The sequence below is a fragment of the Rattus rattus genome, chromosome 9 (assembly GCF_011064425.1).
Source record: "Rattus rattus isolate New Zealand chromosome 9, Rrattus_CSIRO_v1, whole genome shotgun sequence".
Classification (NCBI taxonomy): domain Eukaryota; kingdom Metazoa; phylum Chordata; class Mammalia; order Rodentia; family Muridae; genus Rattus; species Rattus rattus.
Genome location: NC_046162.1, coordinates 3,099,520 through 3,126,923, shown reverse-complemented (window position 1 = coordinate 3,126,923; position 27,404 = coordinate 3,099,520). Strand labels below are relative to the sequence as shown.

The 27,404-nt window shown below is 55.7% G+C and overlaps 3 protein-coding genes across 5 annotated transcripts; all 3 read left to right on the top strand.

Annotated features, from left to right (window-relative positions):
* Positions 1-240: 240 nt before the first annotated feature.
* Positions 241-16,990, top strand: Wdr90 (WD repeat domain 90). Its single transcript, XM_032911753.1, has 41 exons — positions 241-545; positions 647-823; positions 908-1,016; positions 1,180-1,347; positions 1,583-1,697; positions 1,791-1,858; positions 2,227-2,336; positions 2,407-2,625; positions 3,033-3,101; positions 4,125-4,235; positions 4,319-4,464; positions 4,542-4,599; positions 6,186-6,304; positions 6,379-6,540; positions 6,617-6,747; positions 6,814-6,930; positions 7,310-7,545; positions 7,811-7,950; positions 8,120-8,250; positions 9,061-9,191; positions 9,441-9,602; positions 9,717-9,845; positions 9,979-10,094; positions 10,168-10,208; positions 10,386-10,517; positions 10,999-11,190; positions 11,425-11,522; positions 11,900-12,002; positions 12,152-12,273; positions 12,387-12,546; positions 12,636-12,826; positions 13,106-13,274; positions 13,363-13,474; positions 13,767-13,938; positions 14,929-15,051; positions 15,150-15,324; positions 15,434-15,564; positions 15,648-15,791; positions 15,855-15,974; positions 16,102-16,186; positions 16,533-16,990. The coding sequence occupies exons 1-41, from the start codon at positions 279-281 to the stop codon at positions 16,688-16,690; spliced, it is 5,619 nt and encodes a 1,872-aa protein (XP_032767644.1). The 5' UTR covers positions 241-278; the 3' UTR covers positions 16,691-16,990.
* Positions 16,991-17,256: 266 nt separating this feature from the next.
* Rhot2 (ras homolog family member T2) lies at positions 17,257-22,112 on the top strand. Its single transcript, XM_032911748.1, has 19 exons — positions 17,257-17,403; positions 17,488-17,546; positions 17,633-17,714; positions 17,815-17,858; positions 18,565-18,618; positions 18,979-19,031; positions 19,109-19,217; positions 19,318-19,419; positions 19,565-19,663; positions 19,753-19,861; positions 19,938-20,058; positions 20,280-20,364; positions 20,452-20,594; positions 20,678-20,778; positions 20,860-20,990; positions 21,094-21,180; positions 21,288-21,410; positions 21,521-21,723; positions 21,924-22,112. Exons 1-19 carry the CDS (start codon positions 17,367-17,369, stop codon positions 22,048-22,050), a joined length of 1,869 nt encoding a protein of 622 aa, XP_032767639.1. The 5' UTR covers positions 17,257-17,366; the 3' UTR covers positions 22,051-22,112.
* Positions 22,113-22,828: 716 nt separating this feature from the next.
* Rhbdl1 (rhomboid like 1) lies at positions 22,829-26,938 on the top strand. 3 transcript variants are annotated; one of them, XM_032911749.1, is made up of 8 exons: positions 22,829-24,387; positions 24,803-24,976; positions 25,181-25,405; positions 25,481-25,629; positions 25,796-25,908; positions 26,005-26,105; positions 26,186-26,246; positions 26,327-26,938. In XM_032911749.1, exons 1-8 carry the CDS (start codon positions 24,181-24,183, stop codon positions 26,596-26,598), a joined length of 1,302 nt encoding a protein of 433 aa, XP_032767640.1. In that variant the 5' UTR covers positions 22,829-24,180; the 3' UTR covers positions 26,599-26,938. The 3 variants fall into 3 exon arrangements, with proteins under 3 accessions (XP_032767640.1, XP_032767641.1, XP_032767642.1); XM_032911750.1 differs by having other exon boundaries at positions 22,832-24,387; positions 24,803-24,964; XM_032911751.1 differs by lacking the exon at positions 24,803-24,976 and having other exon boundaries at positions 22,832-24,387.
* The last annotated feature ends 466 nt before the right edge of the window (positions 26,939-27,404 follow it).

Below are 27,404 nucleotides of genomic sequence, written 5' to 3'. Positions count from 1 at the left end.
TCGGCCTCTGCACTGTACGGAGGCCCCGGCTGGGCGTGGCTGCAGAGGCCCAAGCAGGAGGCAACAGTGGTGGAAGTGTCCTGTGCGAGCCCATACAAGACGTGGGGGTCTTTTAGGCGACAGGGAGCTACGCAGCCGCGGGAGTTTTGTGCGTCGTGGCGGCGGCGGCGGCGGCGACGGAAGTGACGCGCGTTGCCAGGCGGCTGTTGCTAGGCGCCGTGCTGCGTGTTTTGCGTAAGACAGCGTCAGCTGAGGCGGGAAGCGCGAGCTGTAGCGCCATGGCCGGAGGTAGCGGCGCGCGCGTCCGTCGGGTCTCGCGCCCCGGGAGTCCCGGGTCCGAGGTCCCCGCTGCGTCACTGACTAGACCTCATGCAGAAGCCCGTTCCGCGGGCGGAGGTGGAGGGTCGCGGCGCGCTGCCCAAGACCGGTGCTCAGGCGGCGTCCCTTCTGCTGCTTGGCAGCACCCTTTCCTCAACGTATTCAGACACTTCAGGGTGGATGAGTGGAAACGGTCCAGCAAAGAGGGAGATGTGGCCGTGGTGACGGTACTGACTGCGGGGGTCCTTCCTGCCCCTGAGAAATCTCCCAGTGGGCACTGTGACTGTCCTCCGGCTTTGCGCGGTTTGCAGCTCCCCTCTCTTTCTAGGACAAGGTCTTGAAGAGCGCCGTGTATCGCATCCGTGGGTCCGTATCTGCCAGCAACTACATCCAGCTCCCCAGAACCAGTACCCAGTCTCTGGGGCTGACTGGGCGGTACCTATATGTGCTTTTCCGGCCCCTGCCCACCAAGCACTTTGTCATCCACCTGGACGTGTCCACCGAGGTGCCCAGCTTGGAAAGAGGGCAGGGTGTTTGTTGCTGCCTTCCTCCCATAATCTCCATCTAATAGCCTCGCTCTGCCTCATAGGACGGCCAGGTCATCCGTGTGTCTTTCTCCAACCTCTTTAAGGAGTTCAAGTCCTCTGCAACATGGCTTCAGTTCCCCTTTGTCTTCGAGACTAAGACACCCAGGAGAGGTGGTGACACCTGGTCCAGGAGGGACAGCTTGAATGAAGGCCTAGAATGGGGTGGTACAGGCCCATCTGGGCTTGTGCTTGGGTGGCTCTGAGGACAGCTGGGGGATGGGGTTGAGAGGGTTGCAACAAAATGGTAGGTGCTGACCTTGCACCTGTCCTGCAGACCTGGCAGGTGTAGCTCCTCCTGCCCGCTGGACCTGCCTACATCTGGACCTGCGTGACATCCTGATGTTCTACCTGAGCCGACACTATAGCCACCTCAAGAGCATCAGGCTGTGTGCTAGCCTGCTAGTCAGAAACCTCTACACCAGCGATCTGTGCTTTGACCCTGGTGAGGCCCACACTTCATGCCCCATCCCAGTCAGAAGGCTAGAACCCTCCTGCTGGCGGGCAGATGAGAACCACTCACCAGTTTCAGAGGAGAGCCATGCACCAGGGGCTCCCAGTTCCAGGAAGAACATTGGGGTGTACTGGTGGAGTGGCAGATACTTGGTATTACATTTTGCCTGGGATGGGAAAAGATAGGACAAATGTCCCTTGATCTAGAATAGCCCTAATTATTGTAGCTGTCACTGTCACCGAGGCCCGGCGTGCAAAGTTGTCTGTCAACCCTATGCCTCGAGAAATGACCTTCCCGGTGCCGAAAGGGGAGAGCTGGCATGACCACTACATCCACATTCGGTGAGTAGCTCTGGACCTCAAGTGGTGAGGGGCCAGATGGCCTTCAGGCCCCAGATATTGATTTCACTTCTGCCTGTGTTTTCCACCCATGAGGTTTCCAAGTGACGGTTCAAAGGCGCCTGATACGCAGGTTGAGAAGAGCTGTTCCCCTCCAGAGGCAGGTGGGCTGTTCTACAGGATACATAGGACCTGGTGGGAACAGTATCGGGGCATCCTGAGTGGGGAATCAGTAGCATGGAGACCATAGGTGGTATGTGCTTGGAACAGCCTGGAGGTTAGACACAGAAAACGGCCTAGCTGGTGGTCCTCTGAGGTCCTAGAATCATATTTAAGGTCTATGTAAGTGGCACCTGATCCCCACGCTTCTTGTTGGGAGAGGACCTGCCAGGGTCTAGGGTAGAATGACAGCCGTGTTTATGATGTAGCATCTATAGGAGGGGTGAGGGGAGCCACCTGTTCTTTCCTGCACCATGGCTGGCATTCTCACGGGTCTCTTGCTGCTCTACTCTGGTTTTTTGCTCTGTTGTAGTCCTCCTGGGGCATGTGTCACGGTGTTTACCTCATCCAGTGGCCTTTGGTAAACCTTTGCTGAGCAGTAGATCCCCTGTGGCCCAGACATCTAGCCACAGATGTCCACTGGTGAGTGCACTTGGAAAAGGGCTGGGGGACCGGTGGTCCTAGGGTGCTGATAGCACATGTTCCATCCCAGCCATGCCAGGTCCTTTCAGCACCCAGACACCTTCCAGAGGGCAGCCTGACCTACAAGTATCCAGAAGTGTCCAGTGTAAGTGCCTCCAGCATCCGTGGCCAGAGTCCTTCAGCCTGGGATGAGGTTACCCATGCACACACGGAGGCCGGTGGGAGACATGTTCTTGCTGACAAATCGTCTGGAGTACCTATGGCTCTTGAGGACATTGGCTCCTATAAGGTGAGTGCCCATCTGAAGGTATTTAGGCATTAGTGAGATGAAGGGCTGGCTATCCTAAGCTTCCTGAGGTGCATTCAGAGCAGATGGGCCTCTAATCCTCCATGCATTGAGCAAGAGGCCTTGTTGTTGAGTAGACATGGGTTTGTTCCTCTTGCCAATTCTAAGGGTCACACGCCGTAGATTGTCAAAGGTTGGGACTTGGGGTGTCTGCAGACTTTACCACTGTAGCCAGAAGACTGCTTCTAGCAGGAGCTCCACATACCCATGGTTTTCCTTCCTTCCTTCCTTCCTTCCTTCCTTCCTTCCTTTTTTTTTTTTTTTTTTTTCCCTTTGAGGCAGCAGAGGTGGGGCATTTGCAGGGAATAGAGTGGCTTCCTCGAGTCTCACCTTGTGTTTTCCTATTTCAGCTCTTCCTCCCAGACCCAGTCCTGAGGCTCAAGGGAGTCATCGGCTTTGGGGGCCACAGCACCCAATGGGTGAGGCTTCGAGGCAGATTCCAGGACAGTTTTCATTGGGTGGGATGAGTAAGTTTTGGGGAAGGAAAGATTTCTAGTCCCGTCTTGGGCACTTTCTTTCCTATGGTCCTCAAGAAACCCTGCTCTGTTCACGTCTTCTCATTCTTGTGGCTAACGGGAGTCTTTGGGTCACAGGTGCCCCCTGTTCACTTGGTAAGGTCTGCTGGATAGTGGTTGGATTAAAGAGTTCCCGAAGACCCAAGAGCTTAAAGATTATTTTATGTATCTGGGTGGCGGTGACACATACCTTTGAACCCAGCACTCAGAGGCAGGCAGATATCTCTGAGTTTGAGGCCAGCCTGGTGTACAGAGTTCCAGGACAGCCAAAGCTACTACACACTGAGCCCAGGCCCTTTGTAAAAGAAGCCAAGTGCTTTATACTGCTGAGCTGTCTCTCCAGTCCCATAAAGATTTGTTTATTTTACGTGTATGTGTATGCTCACTGCATGTGTGAGATCAGAAAGGGCAGCAGACCCTCCGAGCAGGGTTTACAGGCAGCCGTTAGCCACCGTGTGGGAGCTTGGGGCAGAACGTGGGTCTTCCGCCCACAAGAGTAGTGAGCTGTCTCTCCAGCCCTGGCGGTGTCTTTAGACCTTCTCTGAGTGTGGATCTCACAGATCCAGACCAGATGTGTTGGAATTGGGTACTATGTGGGAAGTTGGCTCCATTGTATGCAGTGGGCCTCTAGGAAAGGCCTCAATTAGAAAGGGATGGTGGGTGTGTCCAGGCATGGTCTCTGGTCTTTGATTTTTTTTTTGCTACTAAGATCACCAGCCTTTCATGGTGAAGAGGCTTTAGTTGTCTTCCCCACATATGCCTGTGATTGGGGCGTGGGGGGAGACAGACACAGATGTGTCTTTGGGCGGCCAAATGCCTCTGTGTGTGGTGCGCATACATGTATCTACCAGACTCCCCTTCTGAGTAGCCACGAGGGACCTGGCTAGGTTTCTGTGGGTGACTTTGGTCTTGGCCCTCATATGCTAGGCCCTGTGGACTAAAGATGGTGTGGCTGTTGTTTACCCCTGCCATGCGGTCATAATCGTCCTGCAGATTGACACTGGACAGCAGAGATTTTTCCTTGGCCACACTGACAAGGTACATGCCCCCTGGGCCTGGGTGGGGAGAGGTGAACCGGCAGGCCATATTATATTCCTTTCTTCCTTATTATATATCTTAAGGTCTCTGCCCTGTCACTTAATGGCAATGATACACTGCTAGCCTCAGCTCAGGTGCAGCCTCCCAGCATGGTGCGTCTCTGGGACTTCCAGACTGGGGGTTGCCTGTCTCTCTTCAGGAGCCCACTACACACCATCTGCTCCCTCAGGTGCGGTAGCCTTGGGTCAGGGCGGCGGGGAGCGGGAGGTGCCAAGAAGCTGCTGACCTCATCTTCCACACCTACAGCTTCTCTGACAGTGGGGCGCTCCTCTGCGGTGTGGGGAAGGACAGACATGGGAGGACGGTAATGTGTCAATAAGCCTGGTACAGGAGTCAGGGCCCTGCGCCTGGGTGGTGAGCTCCAGCCGGCCTTTGCTTGCTTGCTTGCTTTTTTTGGCTTGTTTATTTGTTTGATGTTTGGTTGTTTGCTTTTGTTGGTTTTTTGAGACAGGGTTTTCTTTGTAGCCTTAGCTATTCTGGAACTCACTCTTTAGACCAGGCTGGCCTTGAACTCACAGAGTGCTGGGACTCTGCCTCCTGAGTGCTGGGCCTAAAAGTGTGTGCCACCACTGCCTGGCTCAGCCTTTGCTTTTTAAAATGCTTGTCTTTATTTCTGCTCATTAAAGTAGTACACATGTCTTGCTTTAAGATGGCGGCTAGAGCGATGACTGGGTGATTAAGAGCACTCGCTCTTTTTGCAGAGGCCTCTGGGGTTCAGTTCCAAACATCTGCATGGAGGCTGTCTGTGACTCCAGACTTAGGGGACCCAGTGCCCACCTCTGCCGTCCGTTGGGACTGTGCATACGTGATACACAGACATACATTTAGGCCATCACTAATAAATACAGAGGCTTTCTTTTTTTTAAATATTTATTTAATGTTTATGAGTACAATGTCGCTGTCTTCAGACACACCAGAAGAGGGCATCAGATCCCATTACAGATGGTTGTGAGCCACCATGTGGTTGCTGGGAATTGAACTCAGGACCATACAGAGGCTTTTTTAAAAAAGAGAATCGAGGTTTGCTAGACCTGATGGCACATTGCTTTCTTTTTTTTTTTTTTTTAAAGATTTATTCATTTATTATATATAAGTACACTGTAGCTGTCTTCAGATACACCAGAAGAGGGCACCAGATCTCTTTACAGATGGTTGTGAGCCACCATGTGGTTGCTGGGAATTGAACTCAGGACCTCTGGAAGAGCAGTCGGGTGCTCTTAACCGCTGAGCCATCTCTCCAGCCCGGCACATTGCTTTCTTATGTTTTGTTTGCTTTGTGTTTTTTTCCCCCAAGACAGCATTTCACTGTGTAGCCTTGGCTGTCCTGGAACTCATGCTGTAGACCAGGCTGGCCTTGAACTCACCGGGATCTGTCCGATTCTGCCTCTGGAGTGTGGGGTTTAAAGGCCTGTGCTACCACATTCTTTAGCCCAGCACTGGAGAAACAGAGGCAGGCGGGCCGTTCTCTAGGCCAGTCTGGTCTACATAGCAAGCTCCAGGCCAGCCAAGGCTACCTACACTACACCTGTATTTAAACGTTCAGTATTGCCAGAGCTGTAGGCATTTAGCTGCTCTGAACTGACCCATTGTTTCAGTGGGGGCTGCCTTTGGCTTTTTCCCCCAGAATGCTGGGACTCCAAATCTAGGGCCTCACATGTTAGCCAATTGCCCTGCCCCTGAGATATGCATCAGCCTCGGTCAGGTTTTTGCTTCTCTCTATAGACAGCTGCAGTCTGCAGACTTGATGTTCAGGGTCTGACTTCTACATCAGGGGAAAGCCCTCGCCTGTTGAGGGACTGGGGGCTCAGCTAGTCCTGACAGGGCAGGGCTGGACAGAGCTCTGGCGGGGCTTCCTGTCGGCACCTGGAGTTCATTCTGCATTTGTTGCAGGTGGTGGTGGTCTGGGGCACAGACCAGGTGGGCCTTGGAGGTGAGGTAGTGGTTCTTGCAAAAGTGCATACTGACTTTGACGTTCACACCTTCCGGATCGCCTGTTTTGATGAAACCAGGTGATGTGGTACTGAGACAGGGTTTGGGCCTTGAGCCCCTCTGCTCCATGTTACTTACCCCTCTGTTCCTGCAGGATGGCATCATGTGGTCGGGGCAGTGTGCGGCTCTGGCGGCTTCGGGGTGGTGTCCTTCGATCCTGTGCTGTAGACCTAGGGGAGTACTGTACACTGGAGCTCACTGACCTTGCCTTTGCACAGACGCTGGATGGCTACCACGTGCCCTCGGCTGGCATGCTGTGAGTCCCCGCCTTTGTTCTTACCCAGCCCACCCTTACTCTGAGTACCCCACCTCACTCCACCCTCCCTTTGCAGCTTTGTGTGCAGCCATAGTGGTCACATCCTGGAGATTGACCACCAGTGCATGGCTGTGCGGCACGTCCGCCGCTTGCTGCCCGCACAGCCCCCTGGTGCTCCCCTCACTGAGAAGCAGAACTTCAGCATGGGTAGGTGGGCACCCATTCCTTGGGGAAATGACATCACATTGCGGTGCTGATGGCTGCCCTTTTCAGGGTCCGGCATTGCCATCAGTAGCCTCAGTGTCTCTACTACCACATGTGCTGTGGGCTCTGAGGATGGCTACCTGCGACTCTGGCCCCTGGACTTTTCCTCAGTGCTCCTAGAGACTGGTGAGACTGCAGACATCTATCTACCCTAGCTTGGGGAGAGCGGGCCCCGGCACGGGGAAGGTTGGGATTCTCTGGCTCTGACTTTGCTAATACTCTTCTTGGGCTGGTCAGTGAGTCACGGGGTGAGAGGGCTGCCCTGAGTCTGGCTACCTAGCAACACCACTGCTCTCCACAGGCTGCTTTCACAGGGGCTTTGGGGGCAGTAGCCTGTGGGCATGACACTCTCAGAACCCCAGAGACCTTACAGCAGAGGAACAGACGGTCTGTGTCTTAGGTACCTCAGTGCCCACATAGTGTGTGGTAGTGTGATTTGAGCTTTCCTACAGTCATCTTTCAAGCTTGCTGGGCCCCAGCGGCTGTTGACCCACCCTTCCCACAGAACACGATGGCCCTGTCAGTTCAGTCTCCTTCAGTCTCGATGGTCTGCGTGTGCTGTCCACCACCACTTCAGGCCACCTGGGCTTCCTAGATGTTCCTTCCCGGGAGTACACTGTGTTGGCACGCTCCCACATGGGCCCAGTGCTGGCACTTTCTACAGAACAGAACCAGGGACAGATGGCCACTGTGTCCCTTGATCACACTGTCCGCATCTGGGACCTGGCTACCCTACAGCAGGTGGGGAATGGCAAAAGGCAAGCAGGGGAGCCACAGGGAATTGGGTCCTTCCCGCCCAGTCTCTGGAACTTAGTGTTAAAATCACATGGGGTGGGGTTGGGGATTTGGCTCAGTGGTAGAGCGCTTGCCTAGCAAGCGCAAGGCCCTGGGTTCGGTCCCTAGCTCCGAAAAAAAGAAAAAAGAAAAAAAAAATCACATGGGGCACACTTGTCCCTTGCATTCTCTTGACCCCCACCCACCCTTCATGGTGGCCTTTTCCCTCCAGCTGTATGACTTCTCATCCTCTGAGGACGCGCCTTGTGCCATTGCTTTCCACCCCACAATGCCAAACTTCTTCTGTGGCTTCAGCAGTGGGGCTGTACGTTCCTTCAGCTTGGAGAACTCTGGAGTCCTGGTAGAACACACGTGAGTGTTTCCGGGGGACCAGGGCTACAGACACCACCAGTGAATATGGAAGTGAGGAGCTCTGTGGGATCCCATGTGGGGAGGACCCTTTGCAGGAAAGCCAGTGCCATCGTAAACCACACCTTGGCTCCCGGGGCCAAGGTCAGTGAGTGTCCCATGTATGGTGCAGGCGTCACCGAGGGGCCATCACCAGCCTGGTCATCACCCCTGACGGCAGATTCCTGTTCAGCTCCTGCTCTCAGGGCTCCCTAGTCCAGTACAACTGTGCTGTCTCCCGATGCTGCGTCCTACGTGTGGCAGGTCAGGCTCCTAGCCACTTACACTGGTTTCAAGGCACTGGGAAGCTCTGTCTTGTTAAGCTTTCTATGGCTGTGATAAAGACCATGACCAAGAGCAAGCTGGGGAAGAGAGTTTATTCACGTCAGCTTCCAGTCCATCCAGGGCAGTCAGGGCAGGGACTTGAAGGTAGGAGCTGACGCAAAGATCGTAGAGGGCGCTGCTTACTGACTTGATCCCCATGGCTTGCTCAGCCTGCTTTCCTTACACAACCTAGGACCAGCCCAGAAGTGGTACTGCCAAATAGGCTGGGCCCTTCTACATCAGTCAGTCATTAATCAAGAAAATGCTCCCACAGGTTTGCTTAGAGGCCAATCTGATAGAAGTATTTTCTTTCCAGATATCTCTGAGTTGTGTTAAGTTTACCCCCCCCCCCCCCCCCCAAAAAAAAAAAAACTAATCAGGGCACGGCCATCACCTCCATGCTCAGGGTCTGTTGTGCCATGTGCCTCCCACCAAGGAGGAGGACTCTGAGCCCTCCTTACAAGTCAAGGGTCAGTAAGGGTCTGTGTCTATTCTGCTTCAGAAGGTGGGCAGCCTTGGCACTAGGAAAGCAATTGGAGAGACACATTGAAAGGGCATGTATGCCTCCGGTGCTCCTCCTTTGACATAGCTTGCCAAGTGGTCATGTGGTCAAGTGGTCGTGTGCTCACAGCTTGTGAGACCTGAAGTATAAGCTCTCTGCAAGCTGCAGAGGGCCAGTGTATGCTGCAGGGGAGATGGGATTAAGTGTCTCCCACTACACCCACTGACACCTGCCCTATGCTGCTACAGCCAACTTGGTATGTCAGGATGGCCGCCCCAACCCCAATATTCTGGCAGTCAGTGGAGACAGCTGCCGGCTGGCCTTTGTGGGCCCCTCCAAGTGCATGGTGACAGTTGTGGAGTCGGTCTCCTTGGATGAGGTGAGTGTTGGCTCTAGGCCCGTCTAGGTATGCAGTGTTCGGGACAGGTAAGGGGCAGTAGTTGCTCAGGAGCAGTCCCGGGCCTCTCCACAATGCCGAGGGCCCTGGCCTCCCATACTCTCCAGATGCTCAGCTTCCTGTGTGGGGGTTATGTCTAGATACCCAGGTGGGGGCTCCTGAAGCCACTTCCCTAAGCCTGGGTGCGGCCCACTAACCTGGATTGAAGGCTAGTGGTCACTTGCCCCCTAGCTACTCCATGTTGATGTCAGCACCCTCAACCTGGCCAGCAACCACCCAGACTGGGCTGTGGCCGTCTGCTTCAGCCCCAGGAACTCAGGCCATCTGCTGGTGTCCACATCTTCTAACAAGATTGTGGTACTGGATGCTGTATCAGGACACACTGTCCGGGAGGTGAGTCAGAGCACTACAGGCGGTGGCCTGCCGGCCCTTTCCTGTCCCTGCAGCCTTGCCCTAGTGCCAGCGGCTCCACCACAAAGGGACATCTCTGAGAATACTTCCTTCTAGTTATCTAGTGTCCGCTCCAGAGCCTGCTCCTCCCTGGCTCTCAGTGAGGACTCTCGTTTGCTGGTGGCAGCCACTGGCCGGACCATCACAGTGTGGGATTATCCAACACAGGCCAGCCCCAGCTGCCAGGTACGTGCTGCGGGCAGCAACGGGCTACAGCTCCCCGTGGGTGGCTGAGGAGACCCTGGGGATACCTAGAGAATCAGAGCACAGAATCCCCAGTGTGCTCTGGGTCCCTGTATGTGGTGCTCACTGCCCCTAGGTATACATTGGCCACTCAGAGCCTGTGCATGCTGTAGCCTTCACACCCGATCAGCTGCAGGTCATCAGTGTGGGAGATGCCATCTTCCTCTGGGACGTGCAGGCCACCCCTGAGAGGCAAGTATCTCCCCTTCACCGTGTCTTCATGGGCCTTTTGCTGGCTGACCCCTGACATTTCTCTTGTTCTCAGAGATGGAAGTGATCCTGAGGCACGCCCATTGCATGAGGCTGGTGAGTGATCCAGACTTAGCTGGAAGAGCGGACTTAGCTGCATGGCGGTGTTAGTTGGTGTGGAGCTGACCTGGTTGTGGTCCTGTAGCTCAGGTGGCAGCATCTCCTCTCCTATGCCTGCCTATCCCTGCGGGACATATCTGATGCCCAGCCCTGACATGGTCTTTCTATCTCTAGGCTCTAATGCACAACATCTGGAGGACCTGGCAACCGGGGCCAGTGGACTCCCTCGGCAGCAAGTGCCTGTACCATCTCAGGCATCACTGCCCCCACGGAGTACCCATGACAGACTCCTTGAAGGCAGTACTGGTAGGGGCTGGGGTCCTCGGTGGGTCTGCATGTACATGGTCACAGGGTGTGCCTGGGTGCAGGCCAGGAAGCTGTTTTTCCTTTCTTCCCTTTTTCTTTCAAGACAGGCTCACTGTATCTGTGTCTTCCTATGTCCCATGGGGAACCGTAGCCCGTTGCTGCCCGCAGCACGTACCTGGCAGCTGGGGCTGGCCTGTGTTGGATAATCCCACACTGTGATGTCCGGCCAGTGGCTGGCAACGGCAAATGAGTGTCCTCACTGAGAGCCAGGGAGGAGCAGGCTCTGGAGTGAATACTATATATGTTTATATATTTGTCTCACTTTCAAGACAGCTCCAGCTGTCCTGGAACTCAATATATAGGCTAGGCTGGCCTCAGACTCAGAGATCTACTTGTCTCCACCTCCCAACTGCTGGGATTAAAGGCATGTACCACCAACTCTGGCTTTGTTCTTTCCTCCTCTTCTTGGTCTGAACCCTAGGCACCTTCTCCACATCTGATGAGGAGGGACTCGGTGAGGAGAACCATGTTTTTGAGGCATTCCTCCAAGGCCAGGCTCCGACCCCACCTGTGCTGGTGGAGAAGGAGGCCAGTGGAGGTGGGGATGCCCCTCGAGAGGCTGCAAAGAGCTCTTGGACACATGCCGAGCTTTCCAATCACCACAGCCAAATGAGTAAGTCAGCCACGGCCGCAGGCAGGGACGGAGGCCTCTTTCAGGCCACTTTTGGGGCTTGTAGTAATCTTTTCTGGATGATGAGTTGAGGTCACTCCTGGAATCTGGGGATCCTGATATACCTGTGATGGGTGGGACACAGCTCTCAGCCTAGCAGTGATGGGGGGCTTTGTGTCTCGGGAGGAATCTCTGATCACAGTAGGCAGTTCATTGTCCTGTGGTCTCTTCTCTCAGGTGAATGGAGCCTTCGGAGTGGACAGGCTGGGCTCCCAACCCGCCCAGATTCCTACAAGCACTTCACAGCTCGATATAAGACCTCTACACGGGTTAAGGTTTGCAGCACACCACACTAGGGGTTTCTAAACATGGTCTTCTCTGAATGTGGCCCCTCGCAGTCTTCCCCAGGGTGATTCTCACTCCACCCTGCCCACACAGAGCCTCCATCCTGTAGCATGTATACTCAGCTTTCTGGTTCTGCTGATCCTACCTCTGTCTCTCACTACCAGTACTGCTGCTGCCCCTCTCTGTCCCCTCAGTTCTCCAGGGGCATCAAGTTCCTAGTTCCTCTGGCTCCCTTGGATCTCACCTGTCTCCCTGTTTACACCCCAGGTCCTTACCTGATCACTCTCTGTGATCTCCTAGTAGCTTACCTGTGTACTTTGGAGGCCAGCTATGCTGGTTACCAGCTTCCTGGTATGCTTCCTTGTAGAGTGTCTCCTTCCCTCCCGTTGGCAGGGAGCAGCTGCGACTGAAGGCCGTGGTGGGCTACAATGGGAATGGGCGGGCCAACATGGTCTGGAGACCTGACACAGGTAGGGTATGTCTTCCACAGCAAATAAATACTGGGTGTCAGCGGAAGCTTCTAGAGTGTGGGGCACTGGTGTCTGCCCTTCTTATGCCAAAGCCCCATGAGGTCTGACTGCCAGCGGTGATGGGATATTGGCATTTCCCTTGCCTACAGGCTTCTTTGCCTACACATGTGGTCGCCTGGTGGTAGTGGAGGACCTGCATTCTGGCACCCAGCGGCACTGGCTTGGCCATCCTCAGGAGATCTCTACTCTGGCACTCAACCAAGATGGCCAGGTGCATACCGTAGAGCATGGCTCAGCATGAAGGACACATCCCAGCTAACCCTCCATTCAGCCAGGGCAGGCATGGAGGCTGTCTGCACTGACCACTCACCTTCCTGCCTGCAGGTCTTGGCCTCTGCCTCCTGCTGTGGCAACACAGCTGCCCGCTGCCAGATCCGAATTTGGGATGTTCCCCAGGGCCTCTGCCGGCACCTCCTTTCCCACCATGACACAGCCGTCCAAGCTGTGGCCTTCTCACCAGATGATGAGTTCCTCGTAACGTTGGGTAGGTAGGCCTGAGTAAGCAGAGGGAAGGCAGACTTCTGGGGCCCTGGTGGCTGGACAACACCTGACATCCCAGTTATATGTCCTTAGGGGACTATGCTGACCGGAGCCTTGCCCTGTGGAGCATGGCCACCTATGAACTCCTGTCATCCACTCGCCTCCTGGAGCCTGTGCATGGTGTGGCCTTTAACCCTTGGGATGCCAATGAGCTCATCTGTGTGGGCACAAGTGCCATCACCTTCTGGCTCCTGCAGCACCAGGGGACAGATACCAGCTTTCAGGTACCAGGCTGCTGGCTGAGGTTTTATTTTATTTTATATGCATTGGTGTCTCACCCGTATGTGCATTGTGTGAGGGTGCTGGATCCCCTTGAACTGGAATCACACAGTTGTGAACTGCCATGTGGATGCTGGAAATTGAACCTGAATCCTATGGAAAAGCAGCCAGTGCTCTTAACCATTGAGCCATCACTCCAGCCCCGGATTCCATGGGCAACTTGAGAGGGTGAAGTCCGGTTGCCTGAGAATCTCACGGCCCACAGCACATTTGTATTCTGTCAGGTACACCGAGAACCAGTCCCTGAGGAACTGGGGGCGTCCGAGCTGACCTCACTCTGCTATGGGGCCAGCCCTCTGCTCTATTGCGGCTCCAGCTCTGGCCAGGTCTGTGTCTGGGACACTGGCACTGGCCACTGCTTCCTGGCCTGGGAGGCTGATGATGGCGAGATTGGTGAGTGCCCAGCAACCTATGTATCCCCCAGCTGTGCTGGCTGTTGCAGTGTGGGAAACGGGCATTTCATACCCACTCTGTCTTCTAGGAGTGCTGCTGTGCTCAGGCTCTAGACTGGTCAGTGGGAGTAACACAAGAAGGCTGCGCCTTTGGGCTGTGGGGGTTGTGCCAGAGTTGAGGCGCAAAGGCTCAAGTGCCAGGTGAGCCTCCATGGGCCTCTGTCCTGTATATTGCCCTGGGTTTTGGCTGCTAGCACTTCTGTAGCACAGTTCTCAGTTGAGGGCTACCCTACATAATTTGTCATTAGTTGGGACCCTCCTTGAGGATACACTCAGGCATAGTGTGGGCCTTGCAGGCTGCAGACTAAGGAGAAAGAAGCTTAAAATCCCTGTCTCTGTCGAGTTGGTTCCTTTACCTGTGAGAGCACAGGACCAGACTGATGGCTGCTAGTTTCCTGTCTCCAGCTTCAAACTCCCATCCCTGTTCTCTTAGATCCAGCTCTGTTTTCATGGAGCGTGAGCTGACCCTGGACGGGGCTGTTGTGAGTGCCAGTTTCGACAGCGGCATGGACATGGGTGTAGTGGGCACCACAGCTGGCACGATCTGGTATGTCAACTGGACGGAGGGCACTAGCACCCGCCTCATCAGCGGCCACAGGACCAAGGTGAGCTCACTGGGCTGTTAAGGGAGACAGGATTTCCCCAGGCAGGGTAGGCTAGAGCAGCAAGCCCGTTTACTGCCCCTCACCTCTTCCACCACAATCATCTGCTGATGTCATCATGGTCCACTGTGGAGTCCTAGCGGGCCTACTAGGTTCCGGTTGGATCTGCTCACACGTAGTTGGAACTGGTCTGGGTATTTCAGATGTGGTCAGGTCTAGACAGGCCGGTCATTTGGTAGGATTTACCTGTGACAGATCGTGCCCGTGGCATTGTGTGGACTCCCTTCATTGTCCATCAGATTTCCAGGTTCATCCAGGCCGTGTCTCAGTTTGTCTGTCTTTTCTATAGCCAGTCTCCCATTGTTCAAATAACAGTATGTTCTCCCACCCACAGAAATTTGGGTCTTGAGCCCTTAGCTGTGCTGGCAGTCCCGGCTGCTTTCTAGCACTAAGGGTAGGCAGGCGATCCAGGCCCATAGGCTGTGATATGAACCTCATGAGCCCAGGAGCTGGCAATGGCACCCGGGACCCAGGACCCCTGAGCAACCCTAACCTTGGATTCTCTCCAAGAGATCTTATGCAACCAGTTTACACTGAATTTCACTGGTTCATGGCATCTGTGCCACCTGTCTCCATAAATCCTGATTCTCAGTGGTGCCCATGAGATACACATGTTTTCTCCATCAAGACATTAAACAGCCTGAATTAGAAGCCACAAAGCCACTCAAGTGTGCGCACCGGAGACAGCCGAGTGGCTCTCAGTGTAGCCTGCTGGAGACACAAGGTCACATGTACTTTAGGTTCTGTCAGTGTTTCCCGTGGTTTTCCAAGTCCTAGTGATGGGTTCATCCCTAAGTCTAGGGAGCAGCCAGTACCTCACATGGAGGTGGTTGGGTCAAGTGGGTTTGGGCAAAAGACAGTTGTTCCTGTGTGGGCAGCCTGAGTAGGAAAGGTCCAGATGGGCATCCCCTCAACCGTACCGGGCTCCCACAGGTAAACGAGGTGGTCTTCAGCCCCAGTGAATCTCACTGCGCCACCTGTGGTGAGGATGGGAGCGTGAGGGTGTGGTCTTTGGCCAGCATGGAGCTGGTGATCCAGTTTCAGGTGCTGAACCAGGTAGGTGGAGAGATCTGGGGGGACCGGTCGTGTGCTCTGCTCCCTGTCACCGTGCTGGGGAGATGCTGGTTTTCCCTTCCCCCTGCGTGCGGCACTAGAGCTGCCTCTGCGTCGCGTGGACGCCCCAGTCCTGTGGACTCCCGGAGCAGCAGCAGGTGGTGGCAGGCTACAGCGATGGCACACTTCGAGTCTTCAGCATCTCTCGTACCGCATTGGAACTCAAGATGCACCCCCACCGGAGCGCCCTGACGGCCATCGCCTTCTCCACTGACGGTGAGGAGGTGTGGCCACAGAACGCCGTGCCAACCTCATTAGCTTACACCACATTTTCAGGCCATGGGTTGGGCTCACAGAATGGCATCACAGTCTCCCTGTGGCACAGGTCAGACCATCCTATCTGGAGATAAGGACGGACTGGTGGCTGTCAGCCACCCCTGCACTGGAATGACCTTCCGTGTGCTCAGTGACCACCGGGGTGCTCCCATCTCTGCTATCCAGAGCACGAGCAAAGAAGTAAGGCAACCTCAGGTGGTGATGGGAAGGGGTTTGGGGTGCTTTGGGCAGCAGCAGGTTCTCACACCCCTCCTTTCCCCCAGTATGGAGACCTAGGGGTAGAGGGAGTAGAACTGTGGCTGGCTGCGAGTGCGGACCAGCGTGTCAGCATCTGGGCCTCTGACTGGCTCCGGGACCGCTGTGAGCTCCTGGAATGGTTGAGCTTTCCTGCTCCTGCCGTCTCAAAGGTAAGAGTCCCACAGGCAGTGGGTGGGAATTGGAGTCTGCCCAACTCACGCTGCTTTTCACAGGCTCCAGGCCTCCTGCCCCCCTCTCTTGCTGCCTTCTGCCCTTGGGATAGGGCGATACTGGTGTGCGTGGGCCTTGGTGCACATGAAGAGGTCGTCTTCTACAACCTCCGCCAAAAGCAGGTTTGTGTACTCACAGATGCTGCATTGTAGCTGGGCATTAGGGACTGTGTGTCACACAGTCATAAGGCCATAGAGCCTGGGCTGTGTCCCTAGCAGGAGACCTCAGTGTCACACTGTCTTCCTACAGGTGGTACAGAAGACACCTCTGCCCTTCTTTGCCATGTCTTTGAGCCTGTCTCCAGGGGCTCAGCTCATGGCGGTTGGTTTTGCTGGTGAGTGCTAGTAGACACACAGTGTGCTGGGGAATGGCAAACTAGCTCACCCACTCTTCACCTCTGTGTTTGGGCTCTCCCTCTGTAAGGAGTGTGGAGACATGGCCCCACAGGGAGGCCTGAGATCAAAGGCAGGGTGTAAGGCACCAGCTGCAGCATCGGCACTGGGGCAGAGAGAGGGCAGCTTTGACTACCCTCAGCCATAGCAGGTTTGGGAACATAGATGTCATGGCCTCCTCCCTTCAGCAAGGTTCCCTGGTGTCAGAGTACTGAGCCATGTAGGGGACACGGATTGGGAATCCTTCTGGGTGATGCCTAGCCCTCCCACCCTGTCATCCACCCGCAGAGTGTATGCTGAGGCTCCTAGACTGTGCGTCAGGGACTGCCCAGGACTTCGAAGGCCACGATGACTCAGTTCACCTGTGTAGGTTCTCGCCGTCCGGCAGGCTGCTCTTCACAGCTGCTCACAACGAGATTCTCGTGTGGGAAGTCACTGGCCCCTGAGCTGCCCTTAGGAACATAGGCAGGAAAGCCGGACTATGGACTGCTGTATGCCAAGCCAGGATGGCTGGGACAGGCTTCAGAACCGCATTGCTTGGAATATGGGGTGAAATCTGAAAAGATTTAAGGAGGCTGAGGGTGTGGCACTGGCTTAGAGTCTATGAAGCATGGATTTGAGCCTAAGAACCACTCCCCCCTCACACAGAAGATTTGGCATACTGTGTTGTTTTTCACATGAAGGTTGTTTTATTGTTTTTATTTTGTACAGTTTAAGTAAATAAAAACTGGTATTTATCATATCGATACATTGTTTTATTGTAACATAAATTGTATCTCTACATCACTTGGGGCCTGAGCTCACCCTTGCCCCTACCCACAATCCAGTCGGTTGTCCAGACTTGCTATCCACTGGCCTGTCCACCTGAGAAGCTTGTTGGGTCTAAGAGAACTGCATCACCTGCACTGTCTGAAGCACTCAACTGGCAGGCGCTGTCCCTTAGCTCAACCACTAGCTGGTGCTGTGTGGGCGGGACCGGAAGTTTGGATGAGGGCGGTACTGAAGACAGGAAGTGCGCGGTCCTGCGCGGGTTGAAGGAGAGGGTTGGGGTTGGGATTGGGTCTACTTGGTCCGTTCTGGGCCAGGAGGGGTGGTTTTGGGGTGCTGCTGCGGGCAGCAGCCATGAGGCGCGACGTGCGCATCCTGCTGCTGGGCGAGGGTAGGCACTGGGGCTGCGGGAAGATGGGTGGGGTCGCCGTGACCTCGGCCGTGCTCCTGACTGCTGTTCCCTCTCTCCGCGCAGCCCAGGTGGGGAAGACTTCTCTGATCCTGTCGCTGGTCGGCGAGGAGTTTCCCGAGGAGGTCCGCCGGGTTAACTGGACATTAGGGGCGGATGCCGGGCTTTGGGTAGCCTGGCTTTGCCTTCAATGGTGACCCACCTGTTGCAGGTCCCTGCCCGCGCGGAGGAGATAACCATCCCCGCCGACGTCACCCCAGAGAAGGTGCCCACCCATATCGTGGATTACTCAGGTATCTCCAAATGCTGCCTCCTAGCCGGTGTATATTGAGCCTGCAGCCGGTCTGAATCGAGCGCAACAGCCATTCTACATCGGATTCTTTTTCCTTCTAGAAGCGGAGCAGACAGAGGAGGAACTTCAGGAGGAGATCCACAAGGTGCGGTGCATCTTGCAGGCTTGTGGGTACTGAGGCCGATTCCTTCTTAATCGGCTTCCTCTTCTGTGGGCTGGATTAGGTGACTGACTGTGCTTGACCCTGATAATTCAGCTGTGACCTTCAAGGCTGAGTCTTGTTGGTTTTCCAGATCACAGCTTTCTGGGAACCAGGACCTGGCCAGTGCTGCCGTTAGTGAACCTTCCCAGGGTCTGAGTGGAACAGATATATATGTCCTTTATTGCTTTTCCTTAAACATCATACTCCTGTTCCCCAGTACCATGCCTCCCTAGGCTGTAGTGGATGCCATCTTAATTAGGCGTTCCCTGTTGCCAGAGTTATTGTGTTCCTGAATGCAGTCCTTCAGCCTTCTTCGTGACCTGCAGGTCACTTGGTCAGGGTGCAGTGTCTCATGCTTTCGTTTGCAGCATCCTTGCTGCTTGAACTGAGATAGAAAGTGAGAGACCTGGCTCGGGACACTACCTTGGGTGGGATGGGTCTGTCGTAGGACAATAATTTGCTGACTAGAGCCATGGTACTAGGGTCTGGTATCTCTTAGGAAGTACTGGTAGGGAGAGGCCAGCTTGGCAAAGGTGGACTTTCTGGGCCCCAGAGCCCTGCTGGCCCTGCTGTGAGCACTTGGGACATGCTAGAGTGGCCCATGCTAAGCAGGCCGATTCTGCTCAGCCTGTACCTTGCTTTCCCTTAGGCAAACGTGGTGTGTGTGGTGTACGATGTATCTGAGGAAGCCACCATTGAGAAGGTAAGCGAGAGGGGAGCTCCTCTTCCGGTTTTTAACCCCTGCTGCTAGTGCCCGACTTAATTGGCGGTTGGCCTGGGCAGTACATAGTGGCCCTTGATCCTCAACCCTTACTCCTAGCCTCCTTTCTGTTGAGCCTTTCAGGGGACCCCATTCCTCTGAGCTAGGGAGCGTTCTCCTCTTACCCCAGCCTGCTTGTGGAGATTGCAGCTTTTGGGGTTAGACAAGTCCCTGTCTGTCATCTGCAGCCCCCCCCCCCCCGGCTTTGTCCGAACTCCGAAAGCTCGTTTAGCTCCAGGTAGGGGAGCACGGGCTGGTGAGCACGTGCGTGTTCTTGCCTCACATTTGGACTTTGTCTTTCAGATCCGAACCAAGTGGATTCCCCTCGTGAATGGCAGGACGGCAACAGGGCCCAGGTGACCAGCAGGGCCTCAGCTAGGGGGACTAGAGCCCACCTGTTCCCCATCCCTGGTGATCATGGCCTCTCTCCCAGGTTGCCCATCATCCTGGTAGGCAATAAGTCAGACCTGCGGCCAGGAAGTACCATAGAGGCTGTGTTGCCCATTATGAGCCAGTTTCCTGAGATAGAGACCTGCGTGGAGGTGAGTGGGGAGGTTACAGAGGAGGGCTGTGGTAAGACCCTGAGGTAGGTCCCTAGATCTGTCATGGGTTCCTCCTGAGTCCGTCCTCACCCTTGTCCAGTGTTCAGCCAAGCACTTGAGGAATATCTCAGAGCTGTTCTACTATGCCCAGAAGGCTGTTCTGCATCCCACTGCTCCCCTTTATGACCCTGAGGCCAAACAGGTAAGTAGCGGTGAGGGCCACACACTCAAAGTTTCCCCAAGTCTCATGCCAAGGCCCGCATGGGGTGTTGGATAAGGAGAGCAAATAAATGGGCACACCGACAGGGTGGCCAGGAAAAGGGCCACTTGGTGTTGTGTCCCTGCAGTTAAGGCCTGCCTGCGCCCAGGCACTCACACGCATCTTCAGGCTGTCGGATCAGGACCTAGACCACGCACTCAGCGACGAGGAGCTCAATGCCTTCCAGGTGTGGCCCTGCTCTGATACCCTCGCTGCCCTTATAAGAGGGTTATCAGGGTAGCTGACTGATCAGAAGCACTCTCTTACCTGAGGCAGAAGTCCTGCTTTGGCCATCCCCTGGCCCCACAAGCCCTGGAGGATGTAAAGAGGGTAGTGTGCAAGAACGTGGCAGGTGGTGTGCAGGATGACCGACTGACCCTGGAAGGTGAGGCAGACGTTACCTTATCCCCTGGTGTGTGGGGAATGGCGGGGCCAAGTACTAACCTTCCACCTTCCCACAGGCTTCCTCTTCCTGAACACACTTTTCATCCAGCGTGGCCGGCACGAGACTACGTGGACCATCCTACGGCGCTTTGGTTACAGTGACTCGCTGGAGCTGACTCCTGACTACCTCTGTCCACCGTGAGTTGTAGGCTGATGGGCAGTGGTGCTTACTAGACTCTTGGGGTAGATGCTGTGACCTGGGGACTCTAGCTTTGGCCTCTCAACACACACTCATTAGCTAGCTACTCCCCTTGCTTAGCCCCAACCGTGTAACTAGAGGTTCTACTGGGAGGGCCTGACTGCCCAGGCAGGCCCTGCATCGTGATAGTGCAAGTGCAAGCCCTCTGGCGTCCCAACAGGCTCCACGTCCCCCCTGGCTGCAGCACCGAGCTCAACCATCGTGGCTACCAGTTTGTGCAGCGAGTGTTTGAGAAGCATGATCAGGTGAGCTCACTACCTTACCTCCCCCCACACACACCCCTTCCCCCCCCCGCCCCCCAGCACATGTCACTATAGCCCCTTTGCCTGTAGGACCATGATGGTGTCCTCTCACCCACGGAACTAGAGAGTCTCTTCAGCGTGTTCTCAGTTGCTCCGTGGGGCCCTGAACTCTTACACACAGTCCCCACTGAGGCTGGCTGTCTGTCCTTGCGTGGATATCTCTGCCAGTGGACGTAAGTACAGTCTGTTATCTACCTGTCTGTTCCCACCCATCCCATCTTACTCTCCTTAGCCCCGTGCCTCCCTCTACCCCCAGCCTGGTGACTTACTTGGATGTCCAGCACTGCCTTGCCCATCTTGGCTACCTGGGTTACCCTACCCTCTGTGAGCAGGACTCCCAGGCACAGGCTATCACAGGTGGGTGACCACTCTTTTGGTCTCTGGGTCCAGCCCCTCCTTCTTGGTGGCCAGCGCCCTCACGTGAGCTCATCTTTACAGTTACCCGTGAGAAGAGACTGGACCAGGAGAAAGGGCAGACACAGCGCAGCGTCCTCATGTGTAAGGTGTTGGGAGCCCGAGGAGTGGGCAAGTCGGCCTTCTTGCAGGCTTTCCTCGGCCACAGACTTGGGGTGAGAATTATGGAGGCTCCACCCCCTACCTGGGAACTCAAGGGAGCAGGAGGGGCACCACAGAGAACTCTGGGCCCAAAAACTGTTCCTACTGTCCACACAGGAAGCCAGGGACAGGGACGCCCCTGAGAAATTGCCCACGCATACCATCAATACAGTTCGGGTCAGCGGACAGGAGAAGTACCTGATTGTGAGTGAGGGCCCATGTACCCATTCTTCCTCCTAATGGAGCTGTCTCAAGGTAGCCCTTGAGGGACTCAGCCTTGGGGAGGCCATTAAAGCTACTGTTTGTCTCAGCTGTGTGAAGTGAATGCTGATATCCTGCTGGACACCTCTCTAGACACTACCTGTGATGTCGCCTGCTTAATGTTTGACAGCAGTGACCCCGAGACCTTCGTGCAGTGTGCTACCATCTACAAGGCAAGTCTTGACCTGGGGTGCTGTAGGGGATCCCAGCCATAGCCCTAGTCAGGTAAGCCAGCAAGCCCAGCGCTCAAATGTTTTGTTTTGTTTTGTTTTTCTCCTGGCAGCGTTATTACATGGATGGGCAGACACCCTGCCTCTTTATCTCCTCCAAAGCTGATCTCCCTGAAGGTGTTGCCCCACCAGGCCTATCACCAGCTGAGTTCTGCCGTAGGCACCGGCTGCCAGCCCCGGCCTCATTCTCCTGCTTGGGACCAGCACAGTCCAGCGTAGATGTTTTTACCCAACTTGCTACTATGGCCACTTTCCCGTGAGTATGCATACCACAGGCTTAGTGTGGGTGGGGCTTAGTCTGTCACCTGGGTACAAAGGTGTTGGAGCTGCAGGGTGGGGCCTACCTGTGACCCAGAGAGCTATGCTGGGCGTCTTCCTTTGGCTTGGCCTCTGGCTGCTGGGGATGGGTTTTCAACAGTGAGCTTTCAGCACATGCCTGGAGTTTTCTTTCCACAGACACCTGGTGCACACAGAGCTGCACCCCACCCCCTTCTGGCTCCGAGGCGTGCTGGTGGCTGTTGGGACTGCGGTGGCTGCTGTCCTTAGCTTCTCACTATATAGGGTCCTAGTGAAGAGCCGATGACAAAGGACTCGTGACCTCTCCTGCCCCCAGGCACAGCACACTGTGGTGTCTTGTGTGAGCCCGGTGGTTTAATGTCTGTGTGGCCGGCTACAGGCTCCCTGGGACTGATGTGGGTACCTGCTCAGGGACTTGGTATCTAAATCGTGGCTTCCAAAAACCTGCTGCCCTGTTACAGGCCTGTCCTGCTGAGCCCAAGAGTACTGGTGGCAGGTGCGAGCCCTTAGCCTTTCAGGGAGCATCGTGTGTTAGAGAGAGGCTGGGCTGTGAGTAAGGAAATCAGTGACCAGGACCTGAAGTTCTCAGGGTGCTTCCTCCTTCCTGGTTCTGTGTGGTCTTGGTTGGGGGCAAGAGGCAATGGTCAAATCAGGGAGGGACCTGATAGTCACAGAGTCCCCACCACTCTGTCAGGTGTGGAGCCTTACCCACACAGTGCCAGCTGCAGAGCAAGTGGGATTGGGTTTCCTGATTAAAGTCGTCTTTTCCATCTCTTGGATTTTGATCTCTCAGTGCGGCTTTTTTTTTTTTCTTTCTTTCTTTCTTTAACATATAAGCTTATTTTTATGAGTTTGACTGTTTTGCCTGCTCATGTGTAAGTGCACTGTGTGTGTGTGTGTGCCTGGTGCCAATTGAAGCCAAATGAGTATGTCAGATTTCCCTAGAACTGGAGCTAACCGATTGTAAGCTACCACGTGGGTGTTGGGAACAAACCCAGGTCCTCTGCAGAAGCAGCAAGTGCTCGTAACCACCAACCCATCTCTCCAGCCTCACAAAAATGTTTTTTTTTTTTCAATCAATCTAAATGTGACTACTATTTCTGTGTGAGTGGGAAACACCACCTGACCCTTCTGTCTCCCCCGTTCCCGGGTCCATATTCTGAGGTCTCTCTAGTCATGCTGATAAATGGCTGTGGAAGGTGCAGTTGGGGTCTGCTGCCCGTTCATGTCAGCATCCATCCGTCATGTGGGGTGTGTGAGAGAGGGCTCCAGTGCACATATCTGTTTCCTTCCTGGGATTGTAGCTTCTGTGCCCCACACTCCAAACAGCCCAGTCAGCCTGCCGGACTCTGCTGAGAACCTAGGCTTTATGTGTATCCTGGCTGTTAAAAGCAATCAATGGACAGCCATAGATGTCAGCCTGGACAGGAGCTGAGGGGAAGATGGACCGCTGGGCTCAGAGTTGGTCTTGTAACATGGCCTCCTACCACCCAAGACACACAAACACAAATTCACACACTCAACCAGTCATTAGTTGGGACTGGTGGGTACTCTGCCCCAGAATGTCTGGCAAATGGGGATCCCTGAAGAGTGAGGCCTTTGCCTCCTGCTACAGTCCCGACCTACTGGCCTGCCGTCCCACTAAGCATCTGGGCAGGCTGCTTTTTGTAGGCAGCTGCATTCCCTACAGAGGCCCATCAGGCAGGAAGAGCTGCCATCGCATCTGTGCAGCAGCAGATTCTGTTCTGAATGATACTTGGAGGGGTTGCCATGGTTACACATCCCATTGGTCTGTCACCTTCGCTGTCCTCGGGAGCACATCCCCTCCCTTATCCAAGCTGCAATCAGTCCTACCTTCAGGTGGCTATCTGTGGGTCTTCCTGGCTATCCCCTGTGCCTTGACTGGTGTTTCTGCACTGGAGGCCCTGCTGTCTCAAATCCGATCCAGTGGTGTTTGGTTGGAGCCCCCAGCCTTGGCCATGAGTACGGAGGGGCAAGTGTTAGTCTTGGTCTGAGCAAGTATGGGGTTGCTTTGTAGGACCTGGGGCTTCCCTGCTGGAACAGTGCAAATAAGGACGAGTGTGTCTACTGAAAGCAGCTCCAGGTCAGGAGAAAGTCGGTGCGGTGGGGAGCAAATGGACCTTGGCATTCTGGGATGGGTCACAGACATTTTTAGTCAGAGAAAGCTTCCTAGAGAAGGTAAACAAAACAAAAAACAAACAAAAAAACCAGAAAGGCTGCCTAAGAGGGATATTGGGTGCTGCAGGTTCCCAGCTATGGCCTCCTGGGAAAAGCTTCTGCAGCTCATAGTGCAAGAGCTGTAGGCTGGCGGTGGTTCTGGGTCGCGCCGTTCGGTGGGGGACGGGTTCTACCCAGGCAGTGCGTCGAGTTGGGGCCGCGCGTGCGCGTGCAGGGTATGCGCGTGCTCTGGCTGTGTGCGCGCTGGGCTGGCATCTCGGTGACGCTGTCTGAGCTCCAGGAGCGCAGAGCAGAGCAGGCGGAGCGGGCCGGCCGGGGCGGAGCGGAGCGGTCCGCAGAGCAGCCCCTCCCGGCCTCGGCCGACCCCGGCCCTCGGCCCGGCTCTATGGACAGGAGCTCGCTGCTGCAGCTCATTCAGGAGCAGGTGCGTGGTGGGTGGAAGCTGGCACTGCCTTGGCGCCCTTCCAGCCGGTGAGGGGCTCGGGGGAGGGACCACGTTCGCAGAAGGCCCAGGCAGCCGCCTCCCTAACCCCCCTCCCTGCACGACCTTGGCCTCTGAGACTCCCGACCCCAAGAAAGGTCTGGCTTTATCAGGTTTCCACGGAAAGCTGGGGATGGAGGGTGGTGGTCCTTGGACCTAGGTCCTTCCCCTTTCTAGGACTGGTAGGGCGAATATGAGGTGGTAGAGCAGCCCAACCAGGCACCTTGCCCCGCCAGGGCCTGGGAACAAGCTGGTTCTAGCAAACAGGCACTGACTGGCACAAAGGTCCAGCCTTCCTAGCCAGCCTAGCTCAGCCCTGTGGCTGGGGGTTGGCCCACCCTCTACTCCCCCACCACAGCAGCTGGATCCTGAGAACACAGGCTTCATCGGTGCGGACACCTTCGCTGGTCTGGTACACAGCCATGAGTTGCCCCTGGACCCCACCAAGTTGGACATGTTGGTGGCTCTGGCTCAGAGCAACGAGAGGGGCCAGGTCTGCTACCAGGAGCTGGTGGACCTGGTCAGTGCCATGGTGTGTGGGCAGCAGGGGAGGGCCCAGGCCTGGTCAAGCGCAGCACCCTGACCAAAGCTGGGTGGGCACACAGCTTTTTACTGGGTAGGGCTTACAGACCCGGGCAGTGTGGAAGAGCCTCAGACCATTAGCAGCCACATAGCCAAGTAGGGTAGGGTTCCACGGGGACAACACTGTCACCCACACTAAGACTCCTGCCCTCAGATCAGCAGCAAGCGCTCCAGCAGCTTCAAGAGAGCCATTGCTAACGGACAGCGGGCACTGCCCCGGGACGGACTGCTAGATGAGCCAGGCCTGGGCGTCTACAAACGGTTTGTGCGATATGTGGCCTACGAGATCCTGCCCTGTGAGGTGGACCGCCGCTGGTACTTCTACAGGCACCGCACCTGCCCACCCCCTGTGTTCATGGCCTCGGTCACCCTTGCCCAGGTGGGCCTGCCTACACGCTGTCCCGGGGCCTCCTGAGTCCCTAGTCTTGACCAGCCCTAACACTAGTGTCCCCAGATCATCGTGTTCCTGTGCTACGGGGCACGGCTCAACAAGTGGGTGCTCCAGACCTACCACCCCGAATACATGAAGAGCCCTCTGGTCTATCACCCAGGACACCGTGCTCGGGCCTGGCGCTTCCTCACCTACATGTTCATGCATGTCGGGTAAGCAAGCCTTGGGCTCCAGAGCCCCTCCTCCACTCCTACCCCAGGCACCTGCCCACTGACTCTGAAGGCTTAACTCCCAGAGGGGTTGCACTGCCTGACGTGGTCTGGGAGAAGGCAGGGTGCACAAGATCTGATCACCTCTGCAATGCTCTTTCGTGGCCAGGCTGGAGCAGCTAGGGTTCAATGCCCTGTTGCAGCTGATGATCGGGGTGCCCCTGGAGATGGTACATGGCGTGCTTCGCATCAGCCTGCTCTACCTGGCAGGTGTGCTGGCAGGTGAGACTAGCACATGGGTGGGTGGGTCCCCTGCCTACCTCACCTGTTGAGGTGAGGGCCAGCCCTGCCCTCACCTCGCTCTCCCTTTGCCCACAGGCTCCCTGACTGTCTCTATCACAGATATGCGTGCCCCCGTGGTAGGGGGCTCTGGAGGGGTCTATGCCCTGTGCTCGGCACACCTGGCCAATGTTGTCATGGTAATGGGACTGCCTTTCTGGGGAGGTGGGAAGGGGCCCACTGGACGTGCTTCACAGCCTGTCTGCCTGACCCCCATCAGAACTGGGCTGGGATGCGGTGTCCATACAAGCTGCTGCGGATGGTGCTGGCTCTGGTGTGCAGTGAGTAGCGGGGCAGGTGGGGCGCTGGGAGGCCCTCTCCCTGCAGACAGGGCCCCTCCCACCTGTTGCTCCCTCTGCAGTGAGCTCCGAAGTGGGCCGGGCTGTGTGGCTACGCTTCTCCCCACCACTGCCTGCCTCAGGCCCACAGCCTAGCTTCATGGCACACCTGGCTGGTGCAGTGGTAGGTGTAAGCATGGGCCTTACCATCCTTCGAAGCTATGAGGAGCGCCTGAGGGACCAGTGCGGCTGGTGGGTGGTGCTACTTGCCTATGGCACCTTCCTGCTTTTCGCCATCTTCTGGAACGTCTTTGCCTATGACCTGCTGGGTGCCGATATCCCCCCTCCACCTTGACCTGCTCCTTAGGGCCATATGGCTAGAGCTAGGCCTTCAGTGGGTCAGCCATCAGGTGGGCCTGCATGTCTGCCCTCTAGGAATGGACCTCTTGGCTGCTTTTCCCCACGGGGGGACAGGGGGGGCCCTGTGATCCCCCCAGCTGAAGCCAAGTCTTACTGCAGCCCTTGCTGCCCCTCCCAGGCCTTTCCAGGGGGAGGGGTGCTGCTAGGCCAGGGCTGGGTGGAGGACCTTGAATGTGGCCCTAGAGGAGCTCCCTTCCCTCCCCACCGACCCCTCCCAGGACTTGCAGTCTGAGCCTTTTTGGAGAATGAATAAATATTTTACACAGCACCAGGTAGCTGTCCTGGGGCTCTGCAGGCTTGTCTGCCCCCTCACCCAGGCTGTATGAGACGCCTCCCCTCCAGGATGGTCTGTGCTTCCTCTCTCTCCCCTGAAGCTCTGCACCTGCATGAGGTGGTGGCTTCACTCCTGGCCAGGGACGGAATCCACAAGAGGTGGGGTCCCTGGGAAGAGACTGTGGACTTCCGGGTCAGTCCAAGTTCAACAGTCGTTTATTGTGCTCCAAGAGCTTCCAATCCCTGTTCTTGCAGCCTCCCTTCCAAAGGCAAGCCGGAGACAGAGCCAGGTTCCCTTGGCCTGGGTCCTGTAATTCTTGGCAGGTCTACAGTCCTTATGGGAGAACCAGTTGGGGTGAAGTTCAGGCAGCAGGTCTGGGCATACATCTGTCCATAGTCCAAGTCTGCAGTGCTCTCTTCACAAGATGAAGCGTCTACAGACAGCTCTAAGGCACTAGAGATCTACAA